General features: G+C 44.8%; 1 protein-coding gene across 4 annotated transcripts in view; it reads right to left on the bottom strand.

Annotated features, from left to right (window-relative positions):
* Positions 1 to 8,818: 8,818 nt before the first annotated feature.
* Positions 8,819 to 27,786, bottom strand: part of SLX4IP (SLX4 interacting protein) — a 182,918-nt gene continuing 163,950 nt past the window's right edge. For 3 of the 4 annotated variants that reach the window (XM_034641468.1, XM_019799163.2, XM_034641469.1), the window contains 3 exons: positions 16,066 to 16,169; positions 14,262 to 14,963; positions 8,819 to 14,016 (listed from right to left, as the gene is read on the bottom strand). In XM_034641468.1, the coding sequence (XP_034497359.1) occupies positions 13,968 to 14,016; positions 14,262 to 14,963; positions 16,066 to 16,169 (855 nt within the window). In that variant the 3' untranslated portion in view covers positions 8,819 to 13,967. Of the gene's footprint in view, positions 14,964 to 16,065; positions 16,170 to 27,786 lie in introns of all 4 variants that reach the window. The other variant, XM_011224336.3, reaches the window with a different exon arrangement.

Below are 27,786 nucleotides of genomic sequence, written 5' to 3'. Positions count from 1 at the left end.
CACTGGATTAATGGCCTGTAGTGTGGAGGTGAATTGTTTGTGAGCACTCACGGGAAATGCCCACTGCACTAAAAGGGTTTTTAAAAAGCTTGGAATTAGTGTTGGGGGAGGAAGAGGGAGATTCCGTGCTTTCGATTTTTTTTCCCCCCCTGGCTACTTGGATTAATATTAATGTCCTGCCATCATTCCAGGCCACACCCTCGTGGCTTCTGTGCACTCTACCTCCGGGGTAGTTTCCTTGCTGCACAGGGGGTGGTAGTTAGAAGCTTCTGGGGTTAGAGCCATCTACTCATCACCTTATGCCCAGGGAGTCCACGTTTGGGTGGCCTCACCACTGCAGCCGTGGGGTGCCAGGTATCTGGCCTTCGAGGAGGTTCCAGAGGCCACACATCCGCACCTGTTGAGCACAGAACTGTGGCTCTCCCTGTGGCTGCTGGAGCCAGAGGCCCAAAGGGCCCTGCCCCCACATCACAGGCGGGGTTGGGGAAGCTTCGCCTCTGGCACCTCTGTAGCCAGGGAGGAGCCACGGGGACGGGCACATGGATGGCTTCCAGCAGCTGTGTGGAGTTGCCAGGAGTTCCCTGCTTCTGATGAGCAAGCCAAAGCTTACCCTCCCCGGAACTGTCCCCAGCACTGCACAGTCGGGCCATTCGCCCACCTCTGGTTTTCATAGGTTTTTCTTCTTCCTTGGGAAAGTTTTCCTCTACCAGACTAGGAGCTATGTTCTCTGATGGGCATCTGTTTAAGAAGGGGCGATGGGCTTTAAAAATATCCCTAGCTTCCTGTGCATGAGCAGAGCACTGAGGAGTCAGGATCCAGAGCAGTGTGTTTGGGTTTGCTGGGAAGACAGCCCAAAGGACCTGGACAACGGTGAGCCTGGATTCCCACGACATCTCCCTGCCCTGGTGTAGCAGTATATCTTCTGTCCCTCATCTCTGCTGATGGACAGCTGGCTTCTGCAAGGTGGGGTGACAGGGAGAAGTGCTCTGGTACAGGTTCAGTGAGCCAGGACACAGTCTGATTTAGCAGTGCTCAACTCAGTCACCATCCCAAACACCAGCAGTATCTTGCTCTGGTGGTTTGTGAACTTGGATTCTTCAAGACCCCAGAATTCCTTGGGTAGTTGCCAAGAGCTTTTGTGCCAAGAGAAAAAGAAGTTTAATGAGCCTCTGCAATGCTTTATTCCAGGAGGGAAGTGATCTTGAGATTCACATTTGTTGTTTTAAGAAGCCTTCTCAGTGGTGAGAAGGCAGAGACCAGGCTCCTCTGGGCATGGCTGAACGCCAGGCCCTTAACTGTAAAGGGCAGTTTTCCCCTTACTCCAGGTAAAGGTAATCAGGTAGGGGAGCCCTGGTTATCTTGGGGACAAGGTAGAAAAGAAGGGACTCCATACCTTTCCCATTCCCCATCAAGGTTCTAGGCCCTCTTTAAGCAGACCCTGGTAGAGAAAGAATTTTTAGTCCAGAAACTTGACCAACTCAAACCCCAGCATTAGACCATACCACGAAACTCCAGTAAGGAATTTACCCGAAGCTGACTGTGCTGAGATTCTAGACTTAGACAATATAAAATCAGAAAAGGGGGTGGGTGGGTCTCTTGATTGACTACAAGTCCAATGAGACTGGGCAACACTGAGAAGGATAACCTGCAAGCAGGTTTCTCTCCATGCAGATTCCCAGGCCCGGTCCAAGAGTGGGGCCAGGGAGTCTGTGTTTTCAACAAGCTCTCCCCTCCTTCCCCTTTCTCGCCAGGTTATGGACAGTAAAATTGAAGAACAACTCTACTAAAGTACTAAAGATAAGCTCTTCGTTAATTACAATGTTTTTCCTCCTTGTTAAACTGAATTAAGTAGCCTGCAAGCCAGTTTGTTGCTAAATTGCCACCTGACATCATTTTTAAGTAAAATAATTATGCTGCCCCTTGAGCAAGTTGTGGTCTAAGTACTTCATGTTTATTGGCTGATCTGAGGGGTCAGTGAGTCAGTTAACTTATTTGGTAAGAGTTCTTAGGTGCCCAAGAGCCCAAAGAACAAGAGCGTGGGTTTCCCACCTTCCTCAACAGTGTAGACCTGTCTACCCAAAAGTGAGCGAGTGTGTAGCTAAAAACCAGCTGCCTTTAAAGAGTAAAGAAGTCCTACGGACCTACAGGAGCTTGCAACTTGGGCTGGGCAGTGTTCTACCATTTCCGCCTCGGCTGCGGCTCCTCGCCTCTACTGGGAATGAGAAGCAGGAGTTCAGAGGTTCCTGGTCTGGGAAGACACACAAGCACTGGGTTATGGGAAGCCTCCTCCTGCTAATGTGTATTTATACTTCGTGAGCTCTGATTCATCCTAGCATTGGAACAGAAATCTGCTTCCTGAGGTTCTGTTTTTAAATAGATAGTTTGCAAAAACAACAATTATTTTTCTTAACATTTTTTTTTTCCACCCCACAAGCAGCTAAACATCCCGGCCTGGGCTGTGTCAGGCTCCAACAATGCCAACAGACAGCCTGGTTACTGGAGGCAAAAGGGTGCCCTGTGGCAGTTCTGTAGGGTGCCGGCCCCAGAAGTGTTAAAAACAAAGGTTAGAAACCATTAGGGCAATCTTGTTGCGTCACTTCAAATCCATGAGATATTTCTGGGACTATTAAAAATAACGAATTTCCCTTTGTGAACAGCTGCCTTCCGATGGTGGTTAAAAGTAAGGGCAAGTGGGGGTGATGCTCCCGGGGCCCCGGGTCCCACGGCACGCCTGCATGGCACCCTTTGAGAACGTGTCAAAAGGGTGCGGCTCCCTTGCTTTGGACATAAATTCCACCTGTGTTACTTGCTCTTGCATGCCGGGCACAACCTTCCTGGCTTACGGTGTGTTTCTTTCAAGTCCCAGGCAGCCTTTACAAGTCTTAAATTATGTATCATTATGCATGGGTCTGGTACTAACCTGTGATATGCACAAGTCGGGAAAATTAACTTGGAGAGAGTGAAGGCTGTTAAACCAATAAGAACCTGGAACTGAGGCCTGCCTGCTGCCTCCCCGACCCCACCACCTCCCCTTCCCCTGCAGTATCCACACCAGGGCACCCAAGGGTTGAATTATCAAGACAGCAAAAGCAGATGCCAGCAACATGAAAGTAACAGCTTTGTTTTAAGGAGAAGCTCCTGGCAGGGCCAGTGGGGCTCCTCCGTGGTCCCCAAGGGGAATCCAAGTTTGCAGCTGGCTTCCTAATGACTACTCAGGCAACTGAACGGCTTGGCTCCCACTCTGCACCTGAAGAGTGCAAAGCTGCTTCATTTCATCAGCGCTGAGAAATGCGCGTTGAAAAGCCTCTGTCTTAGACTCACTGGATAGTGATCCAATTGAAGACCTTACCCATCAAAGGCTCCAACCCACATTACTTTCCCAGGAGGGGAAACTGAGGCCTACAGAGGTCGGAGGGCTTGCCTAAGGCCACACACAAAGGCCAGGACTAGAACCTCAGGCTCCCTGCAGCTTGGGTTGCTGCAATTTCTGGGAATTTGCCAGATTTATGTCTGGATCCTGGCTTTGGTGTGAATTTCAAAGGTATAGAATTGGGAGAGCAGTGATTAACGAAAGGGGTTGCAAAGCCTCAAGGGAGGCTGCAGAGAGCTGCTACAGAGACACTGTCCCCAATCTGAGTGGTGCCTTCCACAGGTTTTGTCACTAGAAAGTGACATCTTTATAAATCTGATAGCAACAGGTTATTTTCTGAGCCAAAGGCTGACTAAGCCCTGTCCCTTCAGAGGTGGTTCCTTTGTTCTCGGGCAGCTTCAGATTTCCTTCGCAGTTTCTGCTTCACAGAACTACAACTTAAGACTGCAGGAAAAGAGGCTCAGAAAGAAATCCACAGACCCACTCACTACACCCTACTCCTCTGCGCACACACAGGGCATGCACACTCACGCACCCGTGCACGCACACACACTTTACACCCCTCAGGACACTGGTGCTGCTCTCCACGTATGAAGGTGGTTGGCAGAGTCCTGGCTGCTGTCAGGTGATGGCAACTGTGATTTGGCTTCATCCCACATTCCCTAAACACTCCTGCTTCCCCTGGCAGGCTACTTCCAGGTTATTCATGGAAAAATCACCCAAGCATTGAAAAATACTAACATCCAAGTAGCCTGAATGCAATGAAGTTCACCCCGTCCACCGTGCAGTGGGGCCAGCACAGGCAGATCTGGGAGTTCCTGGCACTGCCCGTGGGCAGCTCTCCTCCCACCACCCAACACCCCAAAAAGCCTACTCCCCCGTGCTCTCCCCACCCACAATGGAGGGATTAGGAACATATCCCACAAGTCATCTTTAACCTGTCTGTCGTGTCAGGGTAAGCCAGAACTACATATTATGCAAAAATTTCCTATGCACTGAGGCACCCACGCTGAACGACTGGGAAAAACCCCATCCTGGAGACCGAAACGTAAACCCTCCAAGTTCAGGACGTTAACAATCAGATATCTTCTCTCTCTGGGCTCTCTCTGGCTTTGCCGGGATGGTGTGTGGAAGTGTTTTTTAAAAGGAATCAAGGCCCAACACAGAAAGGGAAAGCACGAATGTGAAACAGCTACAGGTCTGCACAAAACTAAGGAGAAAGTGTGAGCAAAAGGAAAGCGAGTGGGAAGGGGCCCGAAGGGGGTGGGCAAGACCTCACCACAGCCTCAGGCTTTCCCCACACAGTCACAACCCCAGTATTTCTGTGTTTTCTGGGAACTCTTGGTACAACACTCAGCTACAGAGGTCCTGAACATTTCCTCCGAGGCGCCGTGCCTCCACGTGGGCCTGACTGGTGGCCTGTTGCTTTCACCTTCTCAGTGTGCAAAGCCAGGCTGTCTGCTGAGTGGCAAAGGCATACGCTCTGGAGCCAGACTTCCTTGATTCCAATCACAGCTCTTCCTTCCCGATCTCTGGCATTGGTGTTTTTTTGCCTGTGTGGTGTTAAGCTCATACAGCTGCTGCCCAGCAGCAGGATTTCTGGCCTTTGGGGTTGGACAGACCTGGATTCTAGGCTCTGCTACTTACTGACTTTGGAAGTTTTCTGAAATTCTTTGCATCTTAGTATCCTCATCCGTGGAATGGTGATAATAAACGTGTGCCACTGTTTGTATTCATGAAAATGGCTGCAGAAACAAGAAAGAACGCTGCTCTATCGGATAGGATATAGAGTCCACTGAAAGATTAAGGAATCCAGCTGGATTCCAGTGACAGTGTCTGTTCTCGCCACTAAACTGGGCTCCTGTCTGAGAAGAGCTAAGGAAGGGCTGTTGGATCTGGAGGCAGAAAGAAATCCAAGATGGCCCCCAGAGATTCCTGGGCCCTGGTTATTTGATCAAACACTAATCCAAGTACCGCTGTGAAGGGATTTTGCAGATGCAATTAAAGTCCCCAATTAGTTGGCCTTAAATTATGGAGATTTTCCAAGTGGGACTGACCTAATCACAGGAGCTCTTTAAAAGCAGAGTTTTTTCTCTGGCTGGTCACAGGAGAAGTCAGAGATACAAAATGTGAGAGATTCAGCACAAGGGAGGTTTCTCCATTCTTGAGATGGAGGAGGCTATGTGGCAAGGACCCAAGAACCGCCTCCGGTTGCCGAGTGAGTTCCCTCAGCCAATCACCAACAGGACAACAGAACCCGTAGTCTTAAAATGGCAAGGAACTGAATATTGCCAAAAACCCAAGGGAGCTTGGGAGTAGGTTTTTCCCTAGTGGAGCCTCCAGATGAAGGAAGATACAGCCTGACTGACACCCTGATCTGAGCCTCATGAGACCCAGAGCAGAGGGTCCAGCTAAGAAGTGTCAGAACCAGTGAGATAATCAGTTTGCACTGCTGCAAGCTGCTAAGCGGACGGTTGTTACACAGGAGCGGCAATGTTCTCCAAAGAGAGCTGTCCCAGGCTCGTCACGTGGTGGTGCCACGTGCTGGTGCCACGTGCTGCCATGATCTCGGCTACACAGATCATCGGCTTTTCACCAATCAGTTCAGTGCCTGCTATCAGTGTAGCAGGAAGAAAAGTACACTCAAAACAAGAATGAATTACAGGACCACAAAAAAAAAAAAAAGAAAAGAAAAGAAAGAAAAGAAAAGAAAAAGAAAAAAAACCTTGGCTCCCAGTTAAATTCTACAGCAATGTGTGGTCTGCCAGTGTAGACAGCTCTTGACAGCCTCTAAATAACAGTAACAGAACATGGTTCTGGGGCGCCTGGGTGGCTCAGTCGTTAAGCGTCTGCCTTCGGCTCAGGTCATGATCCCAGAGTCCTGGGATCAAGCCCCGCATGGGGCTCCCTGCTCTGCTGGGAGCCTGCTTCTTCCTCTCCCACTCCCCCTGCTGGTGTTCCCTCTCTTGCTGGCTGTCAATGTCAAATAAATAAATAAAATCTTAAAAAAAAACAAAAACAAAAAAATACGGTTCTGTCTTCCACATCCATCCTCCCTACCCTTTTATACAGTTAGAGCCAGACGAGGTAAGCCCAGGTGCTTGGCCTTGGAGGACTCCAGGATACACGGTCTGGGTCAGTTTTCTCTCCTTATGGAATATGATAATGTTTGACTTGTTTTCTTGATGAGGCTTCCAGAGGACTGGACGTCCAAGAAATACTTGATAATGCCCCCCTCCCACCAAGCAGCCTTTCTCTAGAAGGAAGTTCCCTCCTCAGCTGTCCTCACTGCACAGCTGCCATTTGCTCTGGACTGAGTCAGAGCTAAACATCAAGCCCAGCTTTCTCTCGCACCATCTCCTCTATCCTGAGTCTGCCCGCATTAGGGCAGCTGGCCTAGGTGAACATGCACAGCCAGTGGCAGAAAGTTTAGGTTTCTCTCGAGTTCAGGGAGCTTTTCTAAAGTGTTACCAGGGCCTACAATTAGACCTTATACACTTGCAGAACAACAGCCAAAATCATTTCTACAACCAGGATCCAGAACATGTGATTTGATGAACCAGTGTTGAGGAATACTATCCTCAAGAGAGAGCAAAGCCAATCTGATGTGGAAAATTCAAGATGGACACTATTCTTGTCTTTGAGTCTGTATAGAGAGATTATAGGTGAGATCCAGAAGGTTCTTCCAGCTAGAAATAATTAGCATCAAAACAATCCCCAATAGCAAATTCCCTGAATCTCTGACATGGAGAGCTCTTGCTCCCACAAATGCTTTCACACTGATGGGCACTTTTTACTGGGGAGCCACCGAAGGACACTTCACTAGATGTCCCAGGGTCTGCCCATGAAGTCATCACTCTGCCCTAGATGGTCACTGAGCCAAGCAGAAGGCACTGGGAAAAGGCTCACCAGAGAAGCATTTTAAGAGGAACGTACAAATCAAAGTGGTGCTATTGCTTCACATGCCTCGATTCATTCTGGCATCTTTATAGAAGGGCCTTCTAGGCTCCTCCTACTGGGACACATCCCAAACACCCAGTCTGCCACATCAAGGCTGGAGGTCGCCTTAATTCACCATTCCACCTTCTCCCTCTGACAACAGAAATGGATGGGCTGGTATTAATCCTCCCAGGCACACACAGTGGGTTTGGGAAAGAGCCTTCTGCATGCTTCTCACCAGCTGAGCATGTTAAGGAGGAAGAGAAAAGGCCTTATGAGCCAGTGGGCTTAGAAAAATTCCCAGTCAATCCATCACCTGCCTCCTCCAGAGAAGAGTCTGCCAGTGCAACCCACAGTTCCCGGGGCAGGTGGGGAGAGGGATGTGAGGCAGCAAGTGGAAGTAAGAGCTGTGTCTGTGTCCCCATGTCAGTGTGTGTGTGTGTGTGTGTGTGTGTGTGTGTATGTGTGTGTGTGTGTGTGTATCTAAGCACGGAGACAGGACTAGTAATAGAGGAGCCGGTGAGAGGGCGTGGGAGACTGGGAACTTATTTATAAAATCTCTTCTGCCCTAAAGCAAGTCAAACTCCCTGCTGAGGACTTGCTTTTTCTTCCTCCCTTTTGAGTCTTGTGTGCTGAACTGACCTCTCCCCGGCAGAGGTCAGCGCTCCGCTCACCCTGTGCACACTCGGCTTCTGGGGCTTGAGCGCCTCAGAAGACTGAAGACGAGAGAATCTTCAGCTCTAATTTCTGAGAGAAAAGCTGTAGTAAATCTCATGAGGAAGCCGGTCTGCATGTGTGTTTTAAAGAAATATATATATGTGATCTTTTGGGAACCGTGGAGAAAACAAAAGGCAAACAAGAACACTGTGCATCACCAGAGCCCCCTCCCACAGCCTGCTTCACCCACTAAAATAAATCAGGTTGGGTAATGAATGAGGTTTTAAGAAATGTAACTGAACTTAAAATACAAGGTCAGCATCTCATCCTAGGTAATCCTTTGGAGGATGAGAAATTCTCCTGATTTTCCCACAGGGTTATTTCAGATGTGCTTTCTGAGCCAAACTATTTTAAAAGCGTTCATTCTTCCACTGCCCTGCCAAACGTGAACTTGAGATTCACACGCACTTTTCGAGAGCTTATTAGTGATATTAATGATCATGGATCAAAGGCAAACCCTAGACAATTATTTAGGTGCTTTAAAAACAGAGGGAGGGGGTGGGGGAATGGGATAGACTGGTGATGGGTAGTAAGGAGGGCACATATTGCATGGTGCACTGGGTTATACGCAACTAATGAATCATTGAACTTTACATCAGAAACCAGGGATGTACTGTATGGTGACTAACATAATATAAAAAAAAAAGAACATTAAAATAAAAAAAATAAAAAAATAAAAAATAAAAACTCGTCTTCTGTATGAGGGCAACAATTTCTCAGGGTTGGCAAAGATGAAGGTGCTCTGATGTGCTGGGTCTAAAGCAGCGTCACTAACACAGAGGGCCTAGAGGAGAGAACAAAACACATCTCTTGGTGTGATTAAAACGTATGCCTATTGACACCTTGTCACCAAAGCGTTTCTCATTCATTCGAAAGTAGGCACACTCTTGACTTGCACGCCCCTCTTATAAAGGACACTCAGCTCTGAGCATACCCTGCCTCTTTTAATATCCACTATCTAAACACACACACACACACCCTCTATTTTAAAACAATTTTTAACTACGGCTTCTCATTAGAATAAGTATTTGTGGAGCTTTTAAAACTGCTGATACGCAGGCCAAATTTCAAGGATTCTGATTTAACTAGAAGCTACTCAGGTAATTCTAAAGTGTGGCCAGCACGAACAACCTGTTTTTTAAATGGATACAGAAATGAACACGTGGGAGTGGTATGTTTACCTTCAGCATGGCACTTAAAATAGGAGAGAGACTTTTATTTGACAAAGGAAGAAACTGAGGCCCGGGAGGTTAAGTGACTTGTCCCACAACACACAAACCAAAGCGCAGCCTGAACCCGGGGTTTGTTGCCTGGAGCACAATGCCATCTCCAGCCTCTGGGTCTCGCCCAGACCCCAGGCCCTGGGCAGGCCAGCCTTCCCTTGGGCCAGGCCAGCCAGCACACGGGCCGGAGCAAACCACAAAGAAAGGCGCGTGGCCGCAACGATTGCAGTGGTTCTCGGCATTTCGTGAACAGCTTTTCAAATGTATTATTCCAACCTCGTATTGAAATGCCTCTGAAAAATTATGTACAGAACCGAGGGGGAGATACATATACAAGTAATCAGAGGGGCCTGGGATCCTGTCATAAAAGGCAGTATAGACAAAGAGTTGGCCCAGGACTTTATTCAGTGATGAACAAGGACTAGATCCACTTAGAAAATGGAAATGAATCCACTTGGGAAATGGCAAGATTTTTCTGGAAAGGAGTCAAGGTTGCATACTTTAACCTCTCACAAGAGGGATCTCTCTTAGCTCACAACTGGGAGAAGTGGAAACATTTCTGCATTGTAAAGACCACCCCAGGATCTTATGGGCCAATTTAATCACAACACCCCACACAGGGTTTTCCAGACCTAAATGCTCAGAAGCAGAGCTCCTTGGGATTATTTTAACATAGTGTTCAAAACCTCAGGGTTGCTTCAAGGAGGAAGAAGTCTCTCATAGAATACAATTTTAAATCGCACGTTCAGAAAAGGGCATTTTGGATGTATATTCCTTGGGGCTAACTCACTTGCTTTGGAGAAAAGTGATACACACTAATTTAATTTTTTTAAACAATTTTACTTTTTATTTATAAAGCAGGTTCGTTTCCTCTACATACTACTTTGACCCATGTGCTTTCCGACACATTCAACTATTTAAACTATTTAAGTAGTTTAAACATAACAAACAACAGGGTAAAGGCGATGGGAAAGAAGAACTCTCCTGGTGATGACTGCAGCGTCTGGCTTTCTAACTTAACTAATAAAATTTATTCTGGGGTTCTGTCAAATCCACATCTACGGTCACCTGATCAGATGCTTTGGGGTCATATGTATGGTTTTAATGATTCCTATTTAATTAAAGAATCAAGATTTTTGATAAGTAATTCTAACAGCAATTATAAAGTAATACATGGTAATATTATGCTGCATAATAAAACTTACTTGAACGTGATTAAAGTTCAGTATTGAGTAGTTCTCCACAATTAAAGGTAATAATTTCATCCATTCAAGTCCCCTCTGTTAAGTGCACACATTGACATATAATCGTTCCTTGTCTTGTAAATAAATACAGAAACCAAACTAGAAGTTCTGCAGATTTCTGAGAATTTAATTATATCATTAAATGTAACACCAATGATCTATATAGTTAGACTTCTGTCCCGAGTAATTATCTGCATTAACTTCATTTTATAATTCTTAATTTACTTAAGGAAGGTTTTAAACTACTTAACAGAAATCAGCTTAATTTTGATTTTTTACTTGCTCCACCGTGTTTCAATTCATTAGTGTTTCAATAACAAGGAATGAACTCTATCGTCTTAACAGAACAGAACAAGCATGGAAATTTCCTCATAAGAGAAAAGAAGAAATTAAAATGATTTCCATATTCAAGTCATGGAACGCTGAAGAGAGGATTTCTGGCTCTTACTGAGGAAAGGCATTTGTTACCTCAAAAGGAAGGCCACTCACTAAAATTCTGTGGAAATAGGACAGTGGGGCCTGCCAAAAAGGAATTCAAGGAAACTGGGAATGGGAGCACTGCGATCCCAGGCCATTCTCTTGGGCACAGAGGTTTCCTTCCCTTACGTGCTTTGCCCTCACCAAGCTCTCGCTAAAATCAAAGGCCATGCGATGCACAACCATTCATGCTAAAATCCAAACATGACACCAGAAGCAAACAATTAACTGTCATCCCACTGTAATCCTGAGATAAGAAACAAGCTATATTCTCCATAAGTCAAACTACAGAGTTTTTAATGACTTTGGCTTTTTATAAAATGAAATACTTTTTCTTACTTAACATAAATAAACAAAAAAGCTATAGCACTCACTCCTCTCTCCCCAAATGGTTGCTCCTTTGCATTTAACAGTTTATATGCATATCTGGACAACAGTTAACCTCCAGTGGCAAAGAAAAAAAGTGTAAGAAAAATCTGAGTGTTCTCAGACATTTCTTGTTTACAAACATTAAACAACAACAACAAAAACACAAAACTCAACATCAATCTATTAAAAAGTCATCTGAAAGCACATGAATGTGACTTAGAAGCCATGACACTGAGAAAGTTAGGGAGTTCAAAGTTGTAACATTAACAGAATTGGATCCACATTTCTCCCAAGCATCAGAATTACAGGGACTTGACTATAAATTGAGTTTGGGTTATTAAGTTAAGTGGTTGAAGAACTTGTTCTTTTTGACTAAGAATATTGACAGGCTCTCAGATTTTCAGATGCGGAATTAATAAGATTATTAAGAATGTCAACACACATACCACTCCCAGTCGTGGAGAACTGCATTTCCCAGCTAATAAGCAACAATAAAACCTGGCAGCCATTTTCCCCTTTGTACTTTGAAACATCCAAAGAATCACACAACCACTCAAGTAATAAGAGATCCGGGGGCGTTTCAGACATGTGGAAGAAAATGCTTAAAGGCAAAATTCCTCAAACACATGCCACAGTGCAGAAGCGGAGAGTTGTTCCCTCCGTTAATCCTGTCACAATCCCATGTACATGCGGGCTGTGAGAAAGACCCTATCAATCTACAACCAAAGGTGCTATTTTCCCTTTGAGGTCACAGTAATTGTTATTTCCACAAATATACCAAACTCTAAAGCCAAGGCTGTTCTTGAGAGAAAATCATTAAATCACAAGGATTGGCTTTACCCACTGTGCAGGCCCCGTTTAACCAATGAAATAAAAACTTTTCAATTAAAAGCTTTTCTCTGGTGCCTCCATTTCAAACATTCTAGTTCTGGGTTAGCAGCAGCTATTGTTCTAAAATGGTTGTCTTTTTTATCCTAGACTCCGTTCCAGAGAGCTTAATGTTTCTTGGCTGATCACCCGGGTTATTATTTTGGGCCCTCTCTGTTTAAACTGTCCCAAGAATTCTGTTGAAGAAGGTTCAGTGACACACTCTGCCCCTGTCTGCAGTGAACAGCACACCTAGAACAGTTGTGACTCTAAGAGAGGGGGCCCACAGTGGGGCATTTCCATTCTGTGCAGTCTACCCCGACTGGATGAATACAATCCACTCCACTGTGGTTAGGATTCTGTCTGGCTCCCTCTTCTCCTATAGAATGCTTTGACTGGAATCAGCTAAGAGCAGGGAAAACCCTGTGGGAAGGGGAAAGGACACCGGTGGGCAGGGCCATGCTCCTGGTGGGGGTGGTGAGGCTGGGAGCATGAGAAGGGGACAGGTGTCCAGGCAGCGTGGGGAACATCAAAGGAATAGCATCTATGTTCATAGCCAGGCGTAGTGATCAACACGGAACTTCACGACCCAAAATGGTGTCAGGAAGTATGGTTGCCTCTTAAGGAGTCTTATCCTACAAGTGGGAAAGGAGTCACAGGCAAGTATAGAATGAGCTAGGAGAAACCAAACCACAATTAGTTTTAAAAAATTCTGAACCACCTACACTGTGTCTCTTTCCATATTCTTTTATTTCGTTGGGCTTCTTCTGGGTTATTTTTCTGCTAACTCCGACACTCTGGGGATATACTTGACTTTCCTTGTTACTAGGGAGGTGCTCCTTCAAAGGACCACACAATGTTGAGCAGAAAACAAGATGTATTTGATGGGTGGCCTTTGAATATGGTTTTTCCTCTATTTTAGAATGAAATTGGGTTAAGAAAATCTTTAGTAGGTGTCCATCCAAAATAAGTCATTGCAATGATTCACTCTGTGACATTTCAGCAAGCCCACTGGAGACATTAGTGGGTGATACTGCAAATGGAAGGCTCCTGTTTTGAAATTTAAACTGCCTGTGACGCCTTCCAACTGGGAAACTGGAAACTCTGGCCACTGAGTTCCCCTTGGGTTCTAATCCTTCCTGAACCTAACCAAAATCTTAGAGGTGGGGGCAAGGGCAGGGACAGGGACACGCCTGGGCTAGAAGGGAGAGCAAGCCTCTCCCTCTACTGTCTTCCTCTAATGCGGGGCCAAATTACCCATAAACTTCTAGCACTTCTTAGGGTAAGTAACAGTTTTGTGGGTGCTGTGGCCACCGTGCTGTAGAGAAGCCGGGGACTGAGCAGCTCAGACGCCGAACCCAGGTGTTTTACAAGTTTGAGGGGGCATAAGGGGGTGCCTGTCCACATGTGGACCTCAGACTGATGAGATGGAGGCCATGGGAGCCAGGCTGGAGGACACAAACACTAGGGAGTCTCCAATTAGTCCGGTGGTTCTCAAACTTGAGCATGTTTCAGAATTGCCCGGAGCTTCTCATTCAGTAAGTCTGGGGTGGGGCCCAAGGTCTACATTTCTAACACATTTTCAGACAGTGATGCTGGGCCTAGAACCAGATGTTGAGGACCACTTGCCTGTTCCTTCACTTCTGCCCGACTCCTGTTCCTCAGGAGGAGAAACTGTACCCCTAGATACAGCACTGTCTTCACGTGGCCCACTGTATGGTCTGCACAGTGATGAGTCATGAAGGAGCATGACTGGTTTCTTCATGTAGTTCCTTCAAGAATGGGGTCATCCTTGACAAGGTGAATGGCTCTGAAGACAGTTACAAAAGTATGATGAGAAAGTAGCGATGTTAGAAAAAGCACATAGCCTCCTAGAGATGAATGGGTTAAAAACTAACCCTCAAACAGAGCTCTATTTTCTATACAAAATAATCATTCTAATTCCTTTAACATCAGGGCAGCTACACACACACCCCTCTTTCCCCACCTTCAACCATTATATACCCAACTACAGGTTTGTAATCCCCAATAGTAAGTTAGTGGCCTCCTTCGTACTTCTTTCTTTTCTTGGTTGGGCTGCCCCGGATTGCAGATAATCTTTCAGTGTTTGTGGCTGAGCCGGTTTGCCGTGCCTGCCCTGGCTTATTTTTTGTAAGATGTCCGGAGGAGAGATTTTCCAAAACATGCAACTCTTCATTAGATGCCGTTTTTGCCAAACCTTGTTTCAAAAGTAACCCCGGATCTGACAGCTCTGAGGCTGGCAAAACCCTGACAGTTTTGCTTTTTTCCACTATTATTTCTCTTGGGACTAATCGATCACTTCCAAGAGAAACTCTCTTGTGGTGGTCGACGTCTTCCGCAGAGCCGTGGTTCCTGCGTTTCTGTTGTGTTCTGGCCCCTTGTGGACTTTGTTTTGGACCTGGTGATGCTGACTCACAGCTACAGACAAGGCTCCTGCTTAGAAGCCCTGTCTCTAACCACTCCCCAAGATGAGGTTTTTGCTGGCTGCTAGTGTCTTCTGGCTGGGTCTGATGAACATTTTCCAGCTTTTGAACAGGAAGCCCCCAGTGGCTCTCAGCTGCCTTTATGTAATCTTTTGCTTGTCCTGTGGACTCTGATGGGGGACTGGCTGAAGCCCGGCTGTCACCCCTCCTCCTCGCTATCTCCGCAATCACTGGGTCGCTAGATGTTCCCACAATGTCCCTGCTGCTCCATGATTTGCTCACAACGCTGCTTTTTGCTTCAGTTCTTTTCACACTAAAACAAAGAAAGATTTTTTTTGTTTTGCTTTGGAAAGCTGTAACGGCATGCTGTCCTCCAACTCCTATGCCCCTTGTCAAATTCCTTCTTCCTTACCTCCTTGGCAAATCTAGAACAATCTCTAAGTATAATGTTTAAGTTCAGACTGGATCAAGCAACAGCCATCACATTTTCCAACACGCGAGGATTAGTTATTAGGATACACGAGGACAGGCTTTGTTTCTTGATCACTGGGTTTTCAACATAGTTATATTGGAGTTATGATGGCTCTATTTTAACTAAGGCAGGCAGGTGTTCATTTCAGATGTTAAGGGTCAATACTGCCTAAATTTGACATATTGATTTTTTCCGCCAGAAATACCTAAAGCACAGGCCGTGTGTGTGTGTGTGTGTATGTGCGCACACACACGTGTGCACACACATAAGGATGTGCTTGTACACACATACACACGCCTTACCCATAGCACACATAGAAGACAACGCAAACATCACTCTGATTGTAAAATTCACTTTGGGGCAGGGTAGGAGCTGCATGGGGGGAACTGAGAGACTGGAGACTTTGACTTCAACAGAGATTTGCAGGCTTGTGAATAGCAAGAAATTTCTTAAACCACCAAACTCAAAACACTGAAGCTGAAATATTTATTTTGGCTAAGCTTTAGTCTGGAAACACACACACACACATACACACACACACTCTCTCTCATGTTCTTATTGTTCCTAATCAGAGGCATGAGGATTATCATAATTATATTAGAACTGGAACCTGCATTTTAGCAAAAGAATGTATTTTTTTAGATGGGTCTGTAGTCACTTGGAAAGTTGTATGAAACACACCACCAAACAGGTGCTTTTCATCTTCAAAGCGCTTGTAATTAATTACTCCTTGCAACACACCTGTGAAGCAAGGCCTCGTTCCCCAGTGTCCAGAATGCAAGAGACAGTCAGGAAGGCAAGCATGGGACTTAGGGTAAGGTCGGTGCCAGAGGGGGTTTTGTGGTTAATTTCCATGAACTCCTGTTGAATTCCAGACTTCATGCACATATTCATATACACACACACACACAAAAAGAAGGGAAAGAAAACTTGTCGGACCTACATTTCTCTCAGAGCATTTCTCCTGCGCTTTGCACTGGGAGGAAGTGCAGTCTCCGCACACTCAGCAAAATAATCAGACGCTCCGTGGAGAGCTCCTTCCGTCTCCTCCAAAAGATAACAAAGGTTCAACCAGAAATCTATTAGCTGAACATGAGAAAGAACAGTTCTACTCTGAATGCCCCAGTGAACAGATTTTTGTGAGGACGAGATGAAACCGCTTAGTGTTAGGCTATTTTGATTTTTCTAAATCTAGAACTTTTGGGTAAACTGTCACTTTTTTTGGACTCCTACCCAACACAGTTCGTACGTTCATATGCACTACAGACATACGAGACTGTAAGAGAAAGGATGTTGGTTCCAAACCACCTGGGAGCGCTTGGCCAGTATCTGCTATCTCTGTGGCCCCAAGTGTGAGGAAGCCCGGAATCACGGTACCAGGCAGCAGCATGTGTGTGAGATCTGATCTTCCACAGAGACCCGGTGGCACCGTGGTCTGCACCCTGATTAGCTTAGGAATTCCACACATTTTCTCTATTTACAAAAATACAGAACATGGCCTCTGCAATACTCAAAGCTGCATAAGTGAGTTAAAGCCTTTGAATCCTGGTACTTTGAAAACTGAAGTTTGTGATTCTTGGCTACCAGAAAACTGGGAGTTTTTTCTTAAACTAACAGCACTACCACAGTTTTACATAATTCAGAGATTATCTGTGCATCTATCCTTATATGTTCCCAAGGAAGCTTCATACAGAAGTACTTATAAAATGTCAAGAATTCCCAACCTTTGCCGACATTTACCTACTTCATAGTTTTGGAATCATTTCCTTTTTGTTAAGCAAGTAGATAATCCAGACAAGGTGTTAACTCTTCTTATTTCCTGGGACAGTACGTACCCTCCTCCACCAGATTGCACATTAAAATGTTGAGGCCATAGGAACAATTTTGGGAATTTATCAGTAGGTCCCTTGCTTTAGACTTAACACTGAAATGTAACAATGGCAGTCCAGAACTCCTGGTAGAAGGCAGCCATCAGTATGATGCCTGGGTACCCCACAGGCCGGTGCTCTGGCCTTTGTGCAATCATTGCCCTGCACCACCGAGTATGAGCCTTTAGCTCCTGCTAATCCCGCCTATGGTTTCAGACCTGGATCGATGTCGCTCCTGGTCATATCCATTTATAACCTAAGTCAGTTTTAAGAGTTATTGAACAGGATATTGTAGGTTTTATTGGATTATACTGCATTTTGATGCTTCTCCCTTTCTCCCCTTAAGACTTACTAGTTGACTAAATAGAGCTACAGTTTTAAAGTTAAATGAGAGAGATGCAAGGGGAGGTGGAAGACAGGGGGAGAGGGGAGAGGGAGACAGGGAGAGAGAGAGACTGAGATTTATGTGTGAAACACTTCTAAACATGCCCTATAAGTACAGTAGATTTTCCCCTTACGACCACACCCTGTAAGTGCTGTATTTTCAGAGCTGAACAATTAACATAAGGAGCATGAGTCAGGCTTTGAACAACTCTGTGGGAACCAGAAAGCCTTTTGCTATGAGGAATGATGTAAATTCCCCAAGGCTTGAAGAAGTCCACAATGGAAGGCAGACAGGGTCATAAATAACAACAATGGATACTGCGTAGACCACATAAAGTATGATGCCGCGAGAGTGACACTCTTCAAATCTCATACTAGATCCAATCTCTGCCTTTATTTATTTATTTTTTAAACTCAGTTGAAAGAGCACTATGTATTTCCTATGGGAACTTCAAAAACTTCTTTAAGAAACATGACAATTGACTCTCGTCCCAAATTCCTCTGATCACAAACAATGGAGGAAAATGTCCTTAGAAGGAAAAGGACAACAGAAAACGTGATGGAGTGACAGTAGGAAATGTCCAGTTCAAAAAGTGCGAAACCTGTGACTTCGTTTTTTAAAAAGAGAGGAAAAGAAAAGAAAACGGCAAGGCAGGGTCTCCTGCTTACAAATTAAAACCACATTTGGCAATTTGTTGAAGGAGGCATATTTACATTTGTATGAAGACTGGGTGGGCAGGAAAATAAAAAAAGCTTAGATTCCTTCTTCAGTCCTTGAACTGTCAGATCTCATTAGAAATCTCTCATTCTTATTTTTCTAGGGTCAATTCATTCCCCTTTGTCACTAAATCGCAGCCTCCGGAGCCCCCCAAACAAATATTCCAGAGGAAGCAGTGATCCTCTGGAACAGGGACCGGGAACAGGATTTCCCAAGGGAGTTGTCCTGATTACTAATGGCTTCTCACATCTGGCATCAAAATGTAAACTGCGGCTTATCCAGAGGCAAAACTCTAAGGTACAGTGTGTGCTCAGAAGTGCTTCTTCGGTTTACCTAAATGACACTACTCCTTTTTAGATTCTGCCTTGAATTATGACCCAGACATCTTCTGCAAAGAATACACACAAACTCAATATATTAAAAAAGGTTACACCAGTTGGCCATCCAAAGTCCAGGGTACATACTCCATGGGGACTCAGTTACTTAAGAAATAGGTTAACCAAGGGGTGCCTGGGTGGCTCAGTCAGTTAAGCACCTGACTCTTGATTTTGGCTCAGGTCATGATCTCAGGGTCACGGGACTGAGCCCCACATCAGGCTCCATGCTCAGCAGGGAGTCTGCATGGGATTCTCTCGCTCCCTCTCCCTCTCCTCCTCCCCTGTTCACTCTCTAAAATAAAATCAATCTTAAAAAAAAAAAAAACCCTCAAAATCTCAAAACACCACTAAAAAGAAAAGAAAGGAAAAGGAAAAGGAAAAGGAAACGGAAGGAGAGGAGAGGAGAGGAGAGGAGAGGAGAGGAGAGGAGAGAAAGAAGGGAGGAGAGAGGAGAGGAGAGGAGAGAAGTTAACCAAGGGGCTCTCTTTGGGCCTTCATTAGTGATTCTTCTTAACCTAGAGGCTAGCTGGGTGGCTCAGTCCTTAAGCGTCTGCCTTTGGCTCAGGGCATGATCCCAGAGTCCTGGGATCGAGCCCCACATCAGGCTCCTCTGCTGGGAGGCTGCCTCTTCCTCTCCCACTCCCCCTGCTTGTGTTCCCTCTCTCACTGGCTATCTCTCTCTCTGTCAAATAAATAAATAAAATCTTCAAACAAAAAAACCTAGAGACTAGCTCTGAGTCTAGCCAAGGAATAAAATTCTGCAAGTATCATCACCTGCCCGTCCACTCCCCACCCATTTACTTTTTAATTTTTGGTAATGCTCTGATTTTAGTTTTAAACTTTCCAGCTGTAAAAAGTGTCTATATATAGTTCCAGGACAGAACCAGAAAGAAGTAGGGCAGGTCCACAGGCCCCAAAGGGAATCTAATCCAGGGGGACACCTTCCTTGGCAGACTGAGCAGCCCAGGCAAGCTCCCAGAGCAAGGGGTCAGTCAGGTCCTGTCACCATCCCCAGGGATGCCGTGTAGTCTAGAGTGCACCCTGAGGCTAAGGACATGCACCCTAGTACAGGTCCAAAAGGAAGGTTGAATAGGTGAGTGTTTAAGCATGAAGATGGGTGATGTTACCTCAGCACTGTCTGGTCTGACCTGGGAAACACATTTTAAATTTGTGGATAGAAAAGACTGCAAAGAGAATCCCCACCAGAATTAGCGAAGCAGCTAAGACATGCTTCCTGCCTCTAACCAGAGAATGGGCTGGATTGAAATGTAGTTAGCAATACTGGCTGATGTTCAAGTTACAAAGGCAAATCAAAATTGTGGATAAATCAAGGTGTTCACTCCATAGTGACTCACTGAATACCATTTTTGAGTAGAACACTGTTGGATTAATGAGGGATGGGAAGAGAAGCTGGCCTAAAAAGACTGAAGAAACACTTGCTCTTGAGTTTATAACCTCCTCAAGGAGCCTGTAAAACACAGCTGAGGGTCCCAAAGGCTATTGGGAAGACTGGCACCAAGGGAGCTTTTCAAAAAATAAAGATTCCCAAGACCCATCCTTGGAAGTTCTGATTCACCAGATCTAGGGTGGGGCTACGAGATCTATACTTAGGTTCCCAGGTGATTCAAGCACTGCTGATATACATGAAATAATATTCGACAGAATAGAGCAACAGATAAACAAATATAAACTGGTACACTGAGGCGGCGTTTGGCAAAGTGTGGTCCAATTACCTCAGGCATCAAAATTACCCAGGGAGCTTATTCAAAAATGTTCTGGATTCTACCCCAGAATCTACTGCATTTGTATCTCCAGCGGGTAGAGTCAAAGCATATGCATTTTAGGCAATCTCCCCAGTGATTCTGATACCCAGCAGAGTTAATGAACTTCTGCCTACTCTAACAGGGCACAGATGGACTTGATAACTGAGCAGAGTCCGGCAGAACCATCCAATCAGGCAACACTGAACTCTGTACTGAACACTGTTTTGAGGCCCTTGTGGAAAAGGATGTGGACTCACAGAAAACATCCCTGCTCTCACGGAGTCTCCATCCCATGGGGAAGACAAGAAACAAACATATGATGTGTCAGAAGGTTGTGATGTTATGAGGAGAAATAAATGTCCAAAGTGTCTGTTTTAGATATGTTGGGGGGGGAAGGCTGTAGTAGGTATGAAGATGAGCTTTACCCAGAGATTGGAGTAGAGGGTGAGCCATATGAACATAGTGCATTTCAGGCAGGGAGAAGTATGAACACCAAGGCTCTGAAGATAATGTGTGTCTCAGGGGAGAAGAAACAGGACAGCAAACCAGGGGAGGGGGTTGGAGGGCAGGTAACGGGTCCGTGTATTGGTGGTGGTGAGGTGGGCAAATCACATATGGCTTTTATAAGAATGGCACATTTTACTCTATGGACAATGATATGCCTTTGTAAGGTTCTAAGGGGAAAAGTGACTTGGCGTTCTAAAAGGATCACTCTGGGTGCAGTAGAGGGACAGATGGACACAGGGAGACCAGTAATGAGACTACTGCAACAGTCCACTCAGAGATGACGGGTCTTCCATGAGCCGGTGATGGTAAGAAATGGTTAGATTGGAAATATAATTTGAAGGGAGGCCCAATGGAATGTGTCAATGGACTGAATATAGTCAGTCAGAAGAAAAAACAAGGATGACTCCAAGATTTGTGGTTTAAATAAGTGGGTGAAGAAAGTTAGCCTTTACCAACACAGGAAGTACTAGGGGAGGGACAAGCTTGGGGAAGTGGAACCAAGAAATCAACCTTAGATATGTAAACTTGAAGAGCCCTCCTAGGTATCCAAATGGAGATGTTGAGCAGGAAGTTAAGATACAGGTTCCAGGAAGAGAGAGGTCTGGGCTATAGACACAAAGCTGGGAAGTCCATGAAGATGGTATATAAAGTCATGAGTCAGGATGACTCCACTACGGCGTGATCTGGGCTATAGACACAAAGCTGGGAAGTCCATGAAGATGGTATATAAAGTCATGAGTCAGGATGACTCCACTACAGCGTGAGTTTGGATGAGAAAGAAAGAAGTCAAGAAGATAAGGAGGATTCGGGAAAGGAGATCATGAGGGAATAAAGTGTTTCACTGAAAGTGACAACCATGTCAAATGCTGCTGAGCAGTTAGGACTGAGAACTGAGCAGTGGAAGGAGACTCGACAAAAGCTCTTTTTGGTGAAGTGCCGGTTCCCAAACCTGTTTGGGCTGGATGGGTTTAAGAATGAAGTGGAGAAACTGTAGAGACCAGTGGTCTCCAGCAGGAATATAATATGTGCTGTATACGTAACTTTAAATTTTCTACTGATCACTAAAAAAGTAAAAGAAAACTGGTGAAATCAGATTTCAATAATATATATTATTTAGCCCAATATATAAAATGTTATCATTACAACATGTAATATAAAGCTGCTGAGTTATTTTATATTTTTATACTAAGTCTTTGGAATCTGGTATGTATCTGACATTTACAGGACATCATTCCTGACTCGCCACATTTCAAATGCTCCACGGCCAAATGTGGCCAGTAGTTACAGTGCTGAGCTGTGAAGGGCCAGTCACTTTTGAAGGGTTCTGCAGTAAGGGGGAGCACAGAAATGGGGTAGTGGCTGGACTGGGGGTGGTTAATGGAGTGTGCATCAGTGATGATTCTGGGCATATTTGGAGGATGTGATCAGCTACTGTGTACCAAGTTTCAACTGGGTGTCAGGGACTATTCAGAAACTCTGCAGCTCTTCACCAACGTCACCCTTGGAAGAGCTTGGTGAGGCAGTAATATTGTTACTCCCACACTCCAGGGACTTCACTCGACATGGACAAACAGCATGGATATCAAAGCCACTACTCATCTGACAAATGGGGCTTCTGTCGGAGACTCTTGCTTCAGCTTTCAAGCAGCAGACTGTAGGCCCTGGGACATCAGTATTAGCCTAGGCAGGAACGGCTGGGGAAGGTCCTGGGGCCATGATACCAGACTGCAGGTCACTCAAAGAGCCCTGTGGGTACACCCGGCCATCACAGTGCGGCCCCCTGTGTGGGGCTCCCAGCACAGCTCCCAGCCACACTTATAAGGGATGACAGGAGCTGTCCCACCACACTCGTTTCTAGGACTGCATAACATCCTGCCTGATATGAAGGCAATAAAGGGAGAAGGCAGGAAAAAAGCTTTTCAATGCCATTAAAGTTTTTCTCACAGTAGTACTTATTGTAGTAATATGGTGCTCTCAGGCTTTACCTTCTTTAGAGATCTATTTTCTTACGGTTATGTACGTGAGTTTCCTCTGATTGTTTTAGTCACCCCTAAATGAAAATAATTAATAACCCAACCAGAATATTTTAAAGCAGGTAACTTATAGTAAAATATTAGACACACAGTCTTAGGTCACATTCAAAATGTTACCGTGTCTGAATTATTTGTGATCACATATATCCCGAGTTGATCAAATCAGGTTAATGCTACTGGGATGAGAGGGGGGCACAGCGAAGCAGGAGATGGAAGCCAAGGTCTGGTATTCATTGGTTGCCTGTACCGGAACCCATCTCTCAAGTCCCTGATCGGTGGGTTTCTCATCTGTCCTTCAGGATTGTTTGGGAAATTTAAATGCAGTGAGCTATATGAAGCACACTTTAGAAACTGCAAAGTGCTAAACACATTTTCTTGACATGACTATAAAAGAAAACGTGGTGCCTACAGAAACCATAAAGTGTCTTTGAGAAGGCAAGGCTGCCTTGTGTTTGCAGAGAACTTACATGATTAAAGTCCTTTTCCCCACATCTCATCGGAGTCTTACTGACTTATCTGTCAGGCAGGTACTGTCCCTATTTGACAGACAAGAAGAATGAGACCCAAGAGACTAAGGGTGCTTTTGGCTAGGGGCAGAACTGAGCAGAGAAGGCCTGGCTCTCTGTGCAGTGCTCGCTCCACTGTGCCCAGTGTGTCATCTGCCATCACTGTCAGAGATGTGACTTGTAAAAAGAGTTCAGGATGCTGAGTCTGAAGTCCTTGGTTCTAGCCCCAACTGGGTCTCTTCCTTGCAGTGAGATCTAGACAAGCTACTTATCTTCCCTGAACATCAGTTTCCTCAACTAGAAAAGAGGAATAAGAATTTCTCTGACAGACATTCATTCATTTCCTGGAAATAATACTCAGATTTTGTCTCTAGTCTCCATCCAATGTCCATGTATTTCAGGAGGCCTTGTCACCACCCCAGACTCCAGAAGTAGGCCCATGACCCTGTCCAGGCCAATCAGAGTACTGAATTCCTGAGCTTCAAAGAGCTGCACGAGTTGCAGGTGGCCTGGAAAGAGGCCTGCTCTCTGTTCCCATGCACCTAGAGCTTCCGGAGCCAACCACCACATACAGGCTTAAGAATGAGGCCAACGCTGTGGAAGGCAGAGCCAGAAAATGTGAGAAACAGTCCTGATGATATTCTTTGTGCTTCTGATCAACAAGCCATACCTGCAGTCTGCACTTTACATGCACAGGAGCCAAAAACCTTCCTTTTTTGCTAAGCCATTTTGAGTTGGCCTTCCTGTCCCTTGAAAACTAAAAGGTTCAAGACTGATACAATCTCTTCTCAGGTTTGTTGCATTGAATAAGTTATTGTATGTGACAGCTCCTTGCAAACAATAAAAGTCTTTTACAAACAATAAAAGCAGAGTAAAAGTAATATATTATCAACTTATTCGGGCAGCAAATAATAGTATTAAAGTATAAGCCTAGACCACTTTTGATTCTTTATAACTTTGTGATAAGGTAGAAAGCAAAGTCATTCTTGTACTTTATGTGATGCCCAATGATTTTCAGGAGCATCAGCAATCTGAAATGTGACATGCGAGGGAAGGCTGAGTCACTTATAGAAAAGCAGCCCCAGCACAGCACGATTCTGACGACGACCACAATCTTGGACCATGATGCACTGTGACCATACAGAAGCCACATGTCTTAAAATGAGGAAGAGGTCTCTCTTACCCAAATTTCACTTCCAATATTTTCTTAAATTATTTGGTAATTAATAAGTTACAGAAGTAAAAAGGGTAAAACAGGTGGGATGGAGTAGTAACGAGCAATTAAAAGAATGTACAGAAACTATAGGTAGATATCTACAGATTATATTTGTATCTATATCTATTTATAGACTGAAAGGAACTGAAGCAAAAAGAGGTCAGATGAAAGAGAAAGGGGTAGCTCATGAATTCCATTGTAAACTGAAGTCATTTTCTCTAGAGATGATAAGGATGGAAGCCATTCATACTGAGATAGCACAGACAAGGCAGTTAATATAGGGACTAGCACCAAGTGAGTCCTCTTGAGACGCCCAAGAGGAGGACGTGACCTTCCCGTTTCAGAGATGAGGAAACTGATGCCCTATGAGGCTAAGTCATCTGTCCAATTCCCACAGTGACAGACAAACCTTTTGCTTCACTCTGTTTCTCTGGGACAAGTCCCTCTTCCAAGGCCTCCTTTTCTCTGCCATCCTGTAAAAGGACCGATCTCTAAGGAAAAGTGGAGTGCAGCCTTGCTGCTGCTGCTGCCTGGGTCAGTAGCAAACACTCTAGGTTTTTTTTTGTTTTTAATAAAAATTTTAAAGTTTTCTTTTATTCTGAATTGATGACTATGAAACTGTCTTGTGTAGATCTAGGGAAGTACCAATAAATAGTGGCGAAGAATGTTAACCTGAAAATGAAATCAGTAAAAAAAATCAAGGAAGTTATTTTGCAGGAAGTACACATTTCACAGGGATTTTCCAGTTTACATTCACCTAACCATTGAGAACCTAAAAATAAATCCCAAGCACCCCGAGGCCCCACTGTCGAGTCTCTGGTGCCATACAAGCATGATGAAACTTGGATGCTTTAAAGAATTTGTAGGTTTGGGACCTGTGCTTCTTAATGATGGTGGTTCACTGATCACTCTGAGGACTGAATGAAAGCTATTTAACTTTAACCAGAAAAATATTAAAAAAAAAAAAACTTTTATTTTAAATTTCAGGGAATTCATGAATCATAGGTTAATAGTGCCCAGTTTAAAAGCAGAAGGGAAATATCTGTGAAAAATTGAGAAAAACTTGATGGGAACTACCTCAGGCGAGATACCCTACCTTTAGGGGTCTCCTTATTTAAAAATACCTCCTCCCACAGAGATCTGTGGTTGAAAAATGCCAACATCTGCAGGAAGGTTGCTAGCCCTCCATTCAGGTTGATGATTTTTTCCCCTAACATCTCCCGTGGCTGAGTGGGTGGGCCTGGACAGAATGGGAGAGGAGCCAGGTGGGTAAATGTGTATCTGGCACGCAGGTGGTAGGGCCGGCCAGAAGAGGGCCCACGGTGGCCTTGGACACCAGTGGGAACGAGACAGGAGAGCCAAAGAGAAGACATCACAGATGACTGTCTTATTTCAAAATTCTGAGTGCTCAGAGCTGGCCCTCTGCCCAGGGATGCAGAAGGAATAGCTTTTCCCATTTCTCTTGAACACAGACAGCAAGACAGAACCCCTTTCCAAGACTCCCATCTCATGACAGTAACAGCTTCGGTGAACTAGTCTGGGAATCTCACCCCATTTATGACACGGTTTCCTTGGGAAAATGAGTACTGAATTCTAAATCATCTGCTTACTAAATGAACTTTCTAAACATAATCCTCTTGCACGTCAAACTCTGTGCTATCACTGTGGGTGTTCACATGAACATATGAGCTTTTACGAATTTGGGCCTGAGAAGTCTGAGGACTCCCAATTCCTATGTACCTCAGAGAAGAGACTGGGCCCTTCCTCCAAAGCCGTATCTCATCATGAGTCTACTGGCAGCTGCTGGAAATGAGAGGCCTTTTAGCTGGTGGTCTCTACCCCTTCTCCTCCTCTGGATGTTGGTTAACAAAGCTCCCACTGGATGTCACCAGTTTATGCTCTTATTGTATCCCTTCTTCACCACTGACTTGCTGGCTAAATGGGAGTTTATCACTTAACTTTTTGGTACCTCTCTTTTTATAGCTGCAAAATGAAGCTGGGCTGGCAAGTGGAGACAAAAAAAATGAGGGTGCTGAGCTTCTTGGGAAAATAATAATGTGCAGATGGATATTACCATTTCTAGCAGGCAGGGTAAGATGTATAGCAATCTGCAAATCTGGTGTTAATGACATTTAAATTAACTCCTCTTCAGGGAAGAACAGAAATGATAATGATAATTAATATTGGATAAGTGCTTCTGAGTCTAGAAGACATTTTTATATTCACTATCTCATTTGATCCTTAGTAAAACTTGGGAAGACTTGTATAATAGGCATCACTTTTACCTCTATTAACAAGACAGGGGACCAATATTCTGAAAAGCCAAGTGACTTGTCCAAGGTCATCCAGGGAGTGAGAGAGGCAATGGTCAAAGCCAGGTCTTTTAACTTCAAGTTTGATTTCTTTTCTACTTGTTCTATTCCATGCCCTGTTTTTCCTAATTCAATCCATCATCTAACTGGTCATGAAAGGAAGATTTTAAATTTGCACTATGGAGAACAAGCACAAAGGATAAGAGGGCCCAGAGACAGTCTATTCTCACTTATTCTATCAAAGTAGTCTAACTTAGATACGTCCTATTCCAGCTTATTCAACCTATTCAATTCTAATTCAGCAAAAGGCAGGTTCCTTTTTTTTTTTCTTAAAGATTTTATTCATTTGAGAGAGAGAGAGAAAGAGCAAAAGGGAGCACACTTGGTGGGGGCAGGGAGAGAAGCAGGCTCCCTGCAGAGCAAGGAGCCCAATGCGGAGCCCAATCCCAGGACTCCCGGATCATGACCTGAGCTAAAGGTGGACCTTCAACTGAGTGAGCCACCCAGGTGCCCAAAGAGCAGGTTCCTTAGGGGTGCTGGAGACAGGGGGACATGAACCATCCCATTCACAAATACTGCTGGCTAATCATTGGGGAGAATTTTATTATTAGGAAAGGAGAATGAGACCTCAGGTTACTGTAACATATAACCAAAGGATGGTTAATCTTTTTTTAAATTAAGTTATTTCCTTGAGAGAAAGAGAAAGAGAGAGTGTGTGTGCGCTAGCCGGGGGAGGAGCAGCGAGGGAGGGAGAAAGAATCTCAAGTCAACTCTGCGCTGAGCATGGAGCCCAATGTAGGGCTCAATCCCACGACCCTGAGATCACAACCTGAGCCAAAATCAAGATTCAAACACTCAACCAACTGAGCCACCCCGGCACCCCAAGGGCAGTTAATCTTTAAAAAAAAAATGATTTCACCTGAGAAAAATTTATCTTCTTTGTCACAGTCTAGAAAAACTATTCTAGACAGACCAAACCA

The sequence above is a fragment of the Ailuropoda melanoleuca genome, chromosome 13 (genome assembly GCF_002007445.2).
Source record: "Ailuropoda melanoleuca isolate Jingjing chromosome 13, ASM200744v2, whole genome shotgun sequence".
NCBI classification, from domain to species: Eukaryota; Metazoa; Chordata; class Mammalia; order Carnivora; family Ursidae; genus Ailuropoda; species Ailuropoda melanoleuca.
The sequence above is the reverse complement of the archived record's forward strand: the minus strand, read 5'-3'. Positions and strand labels throughout refer to the sequence as shown.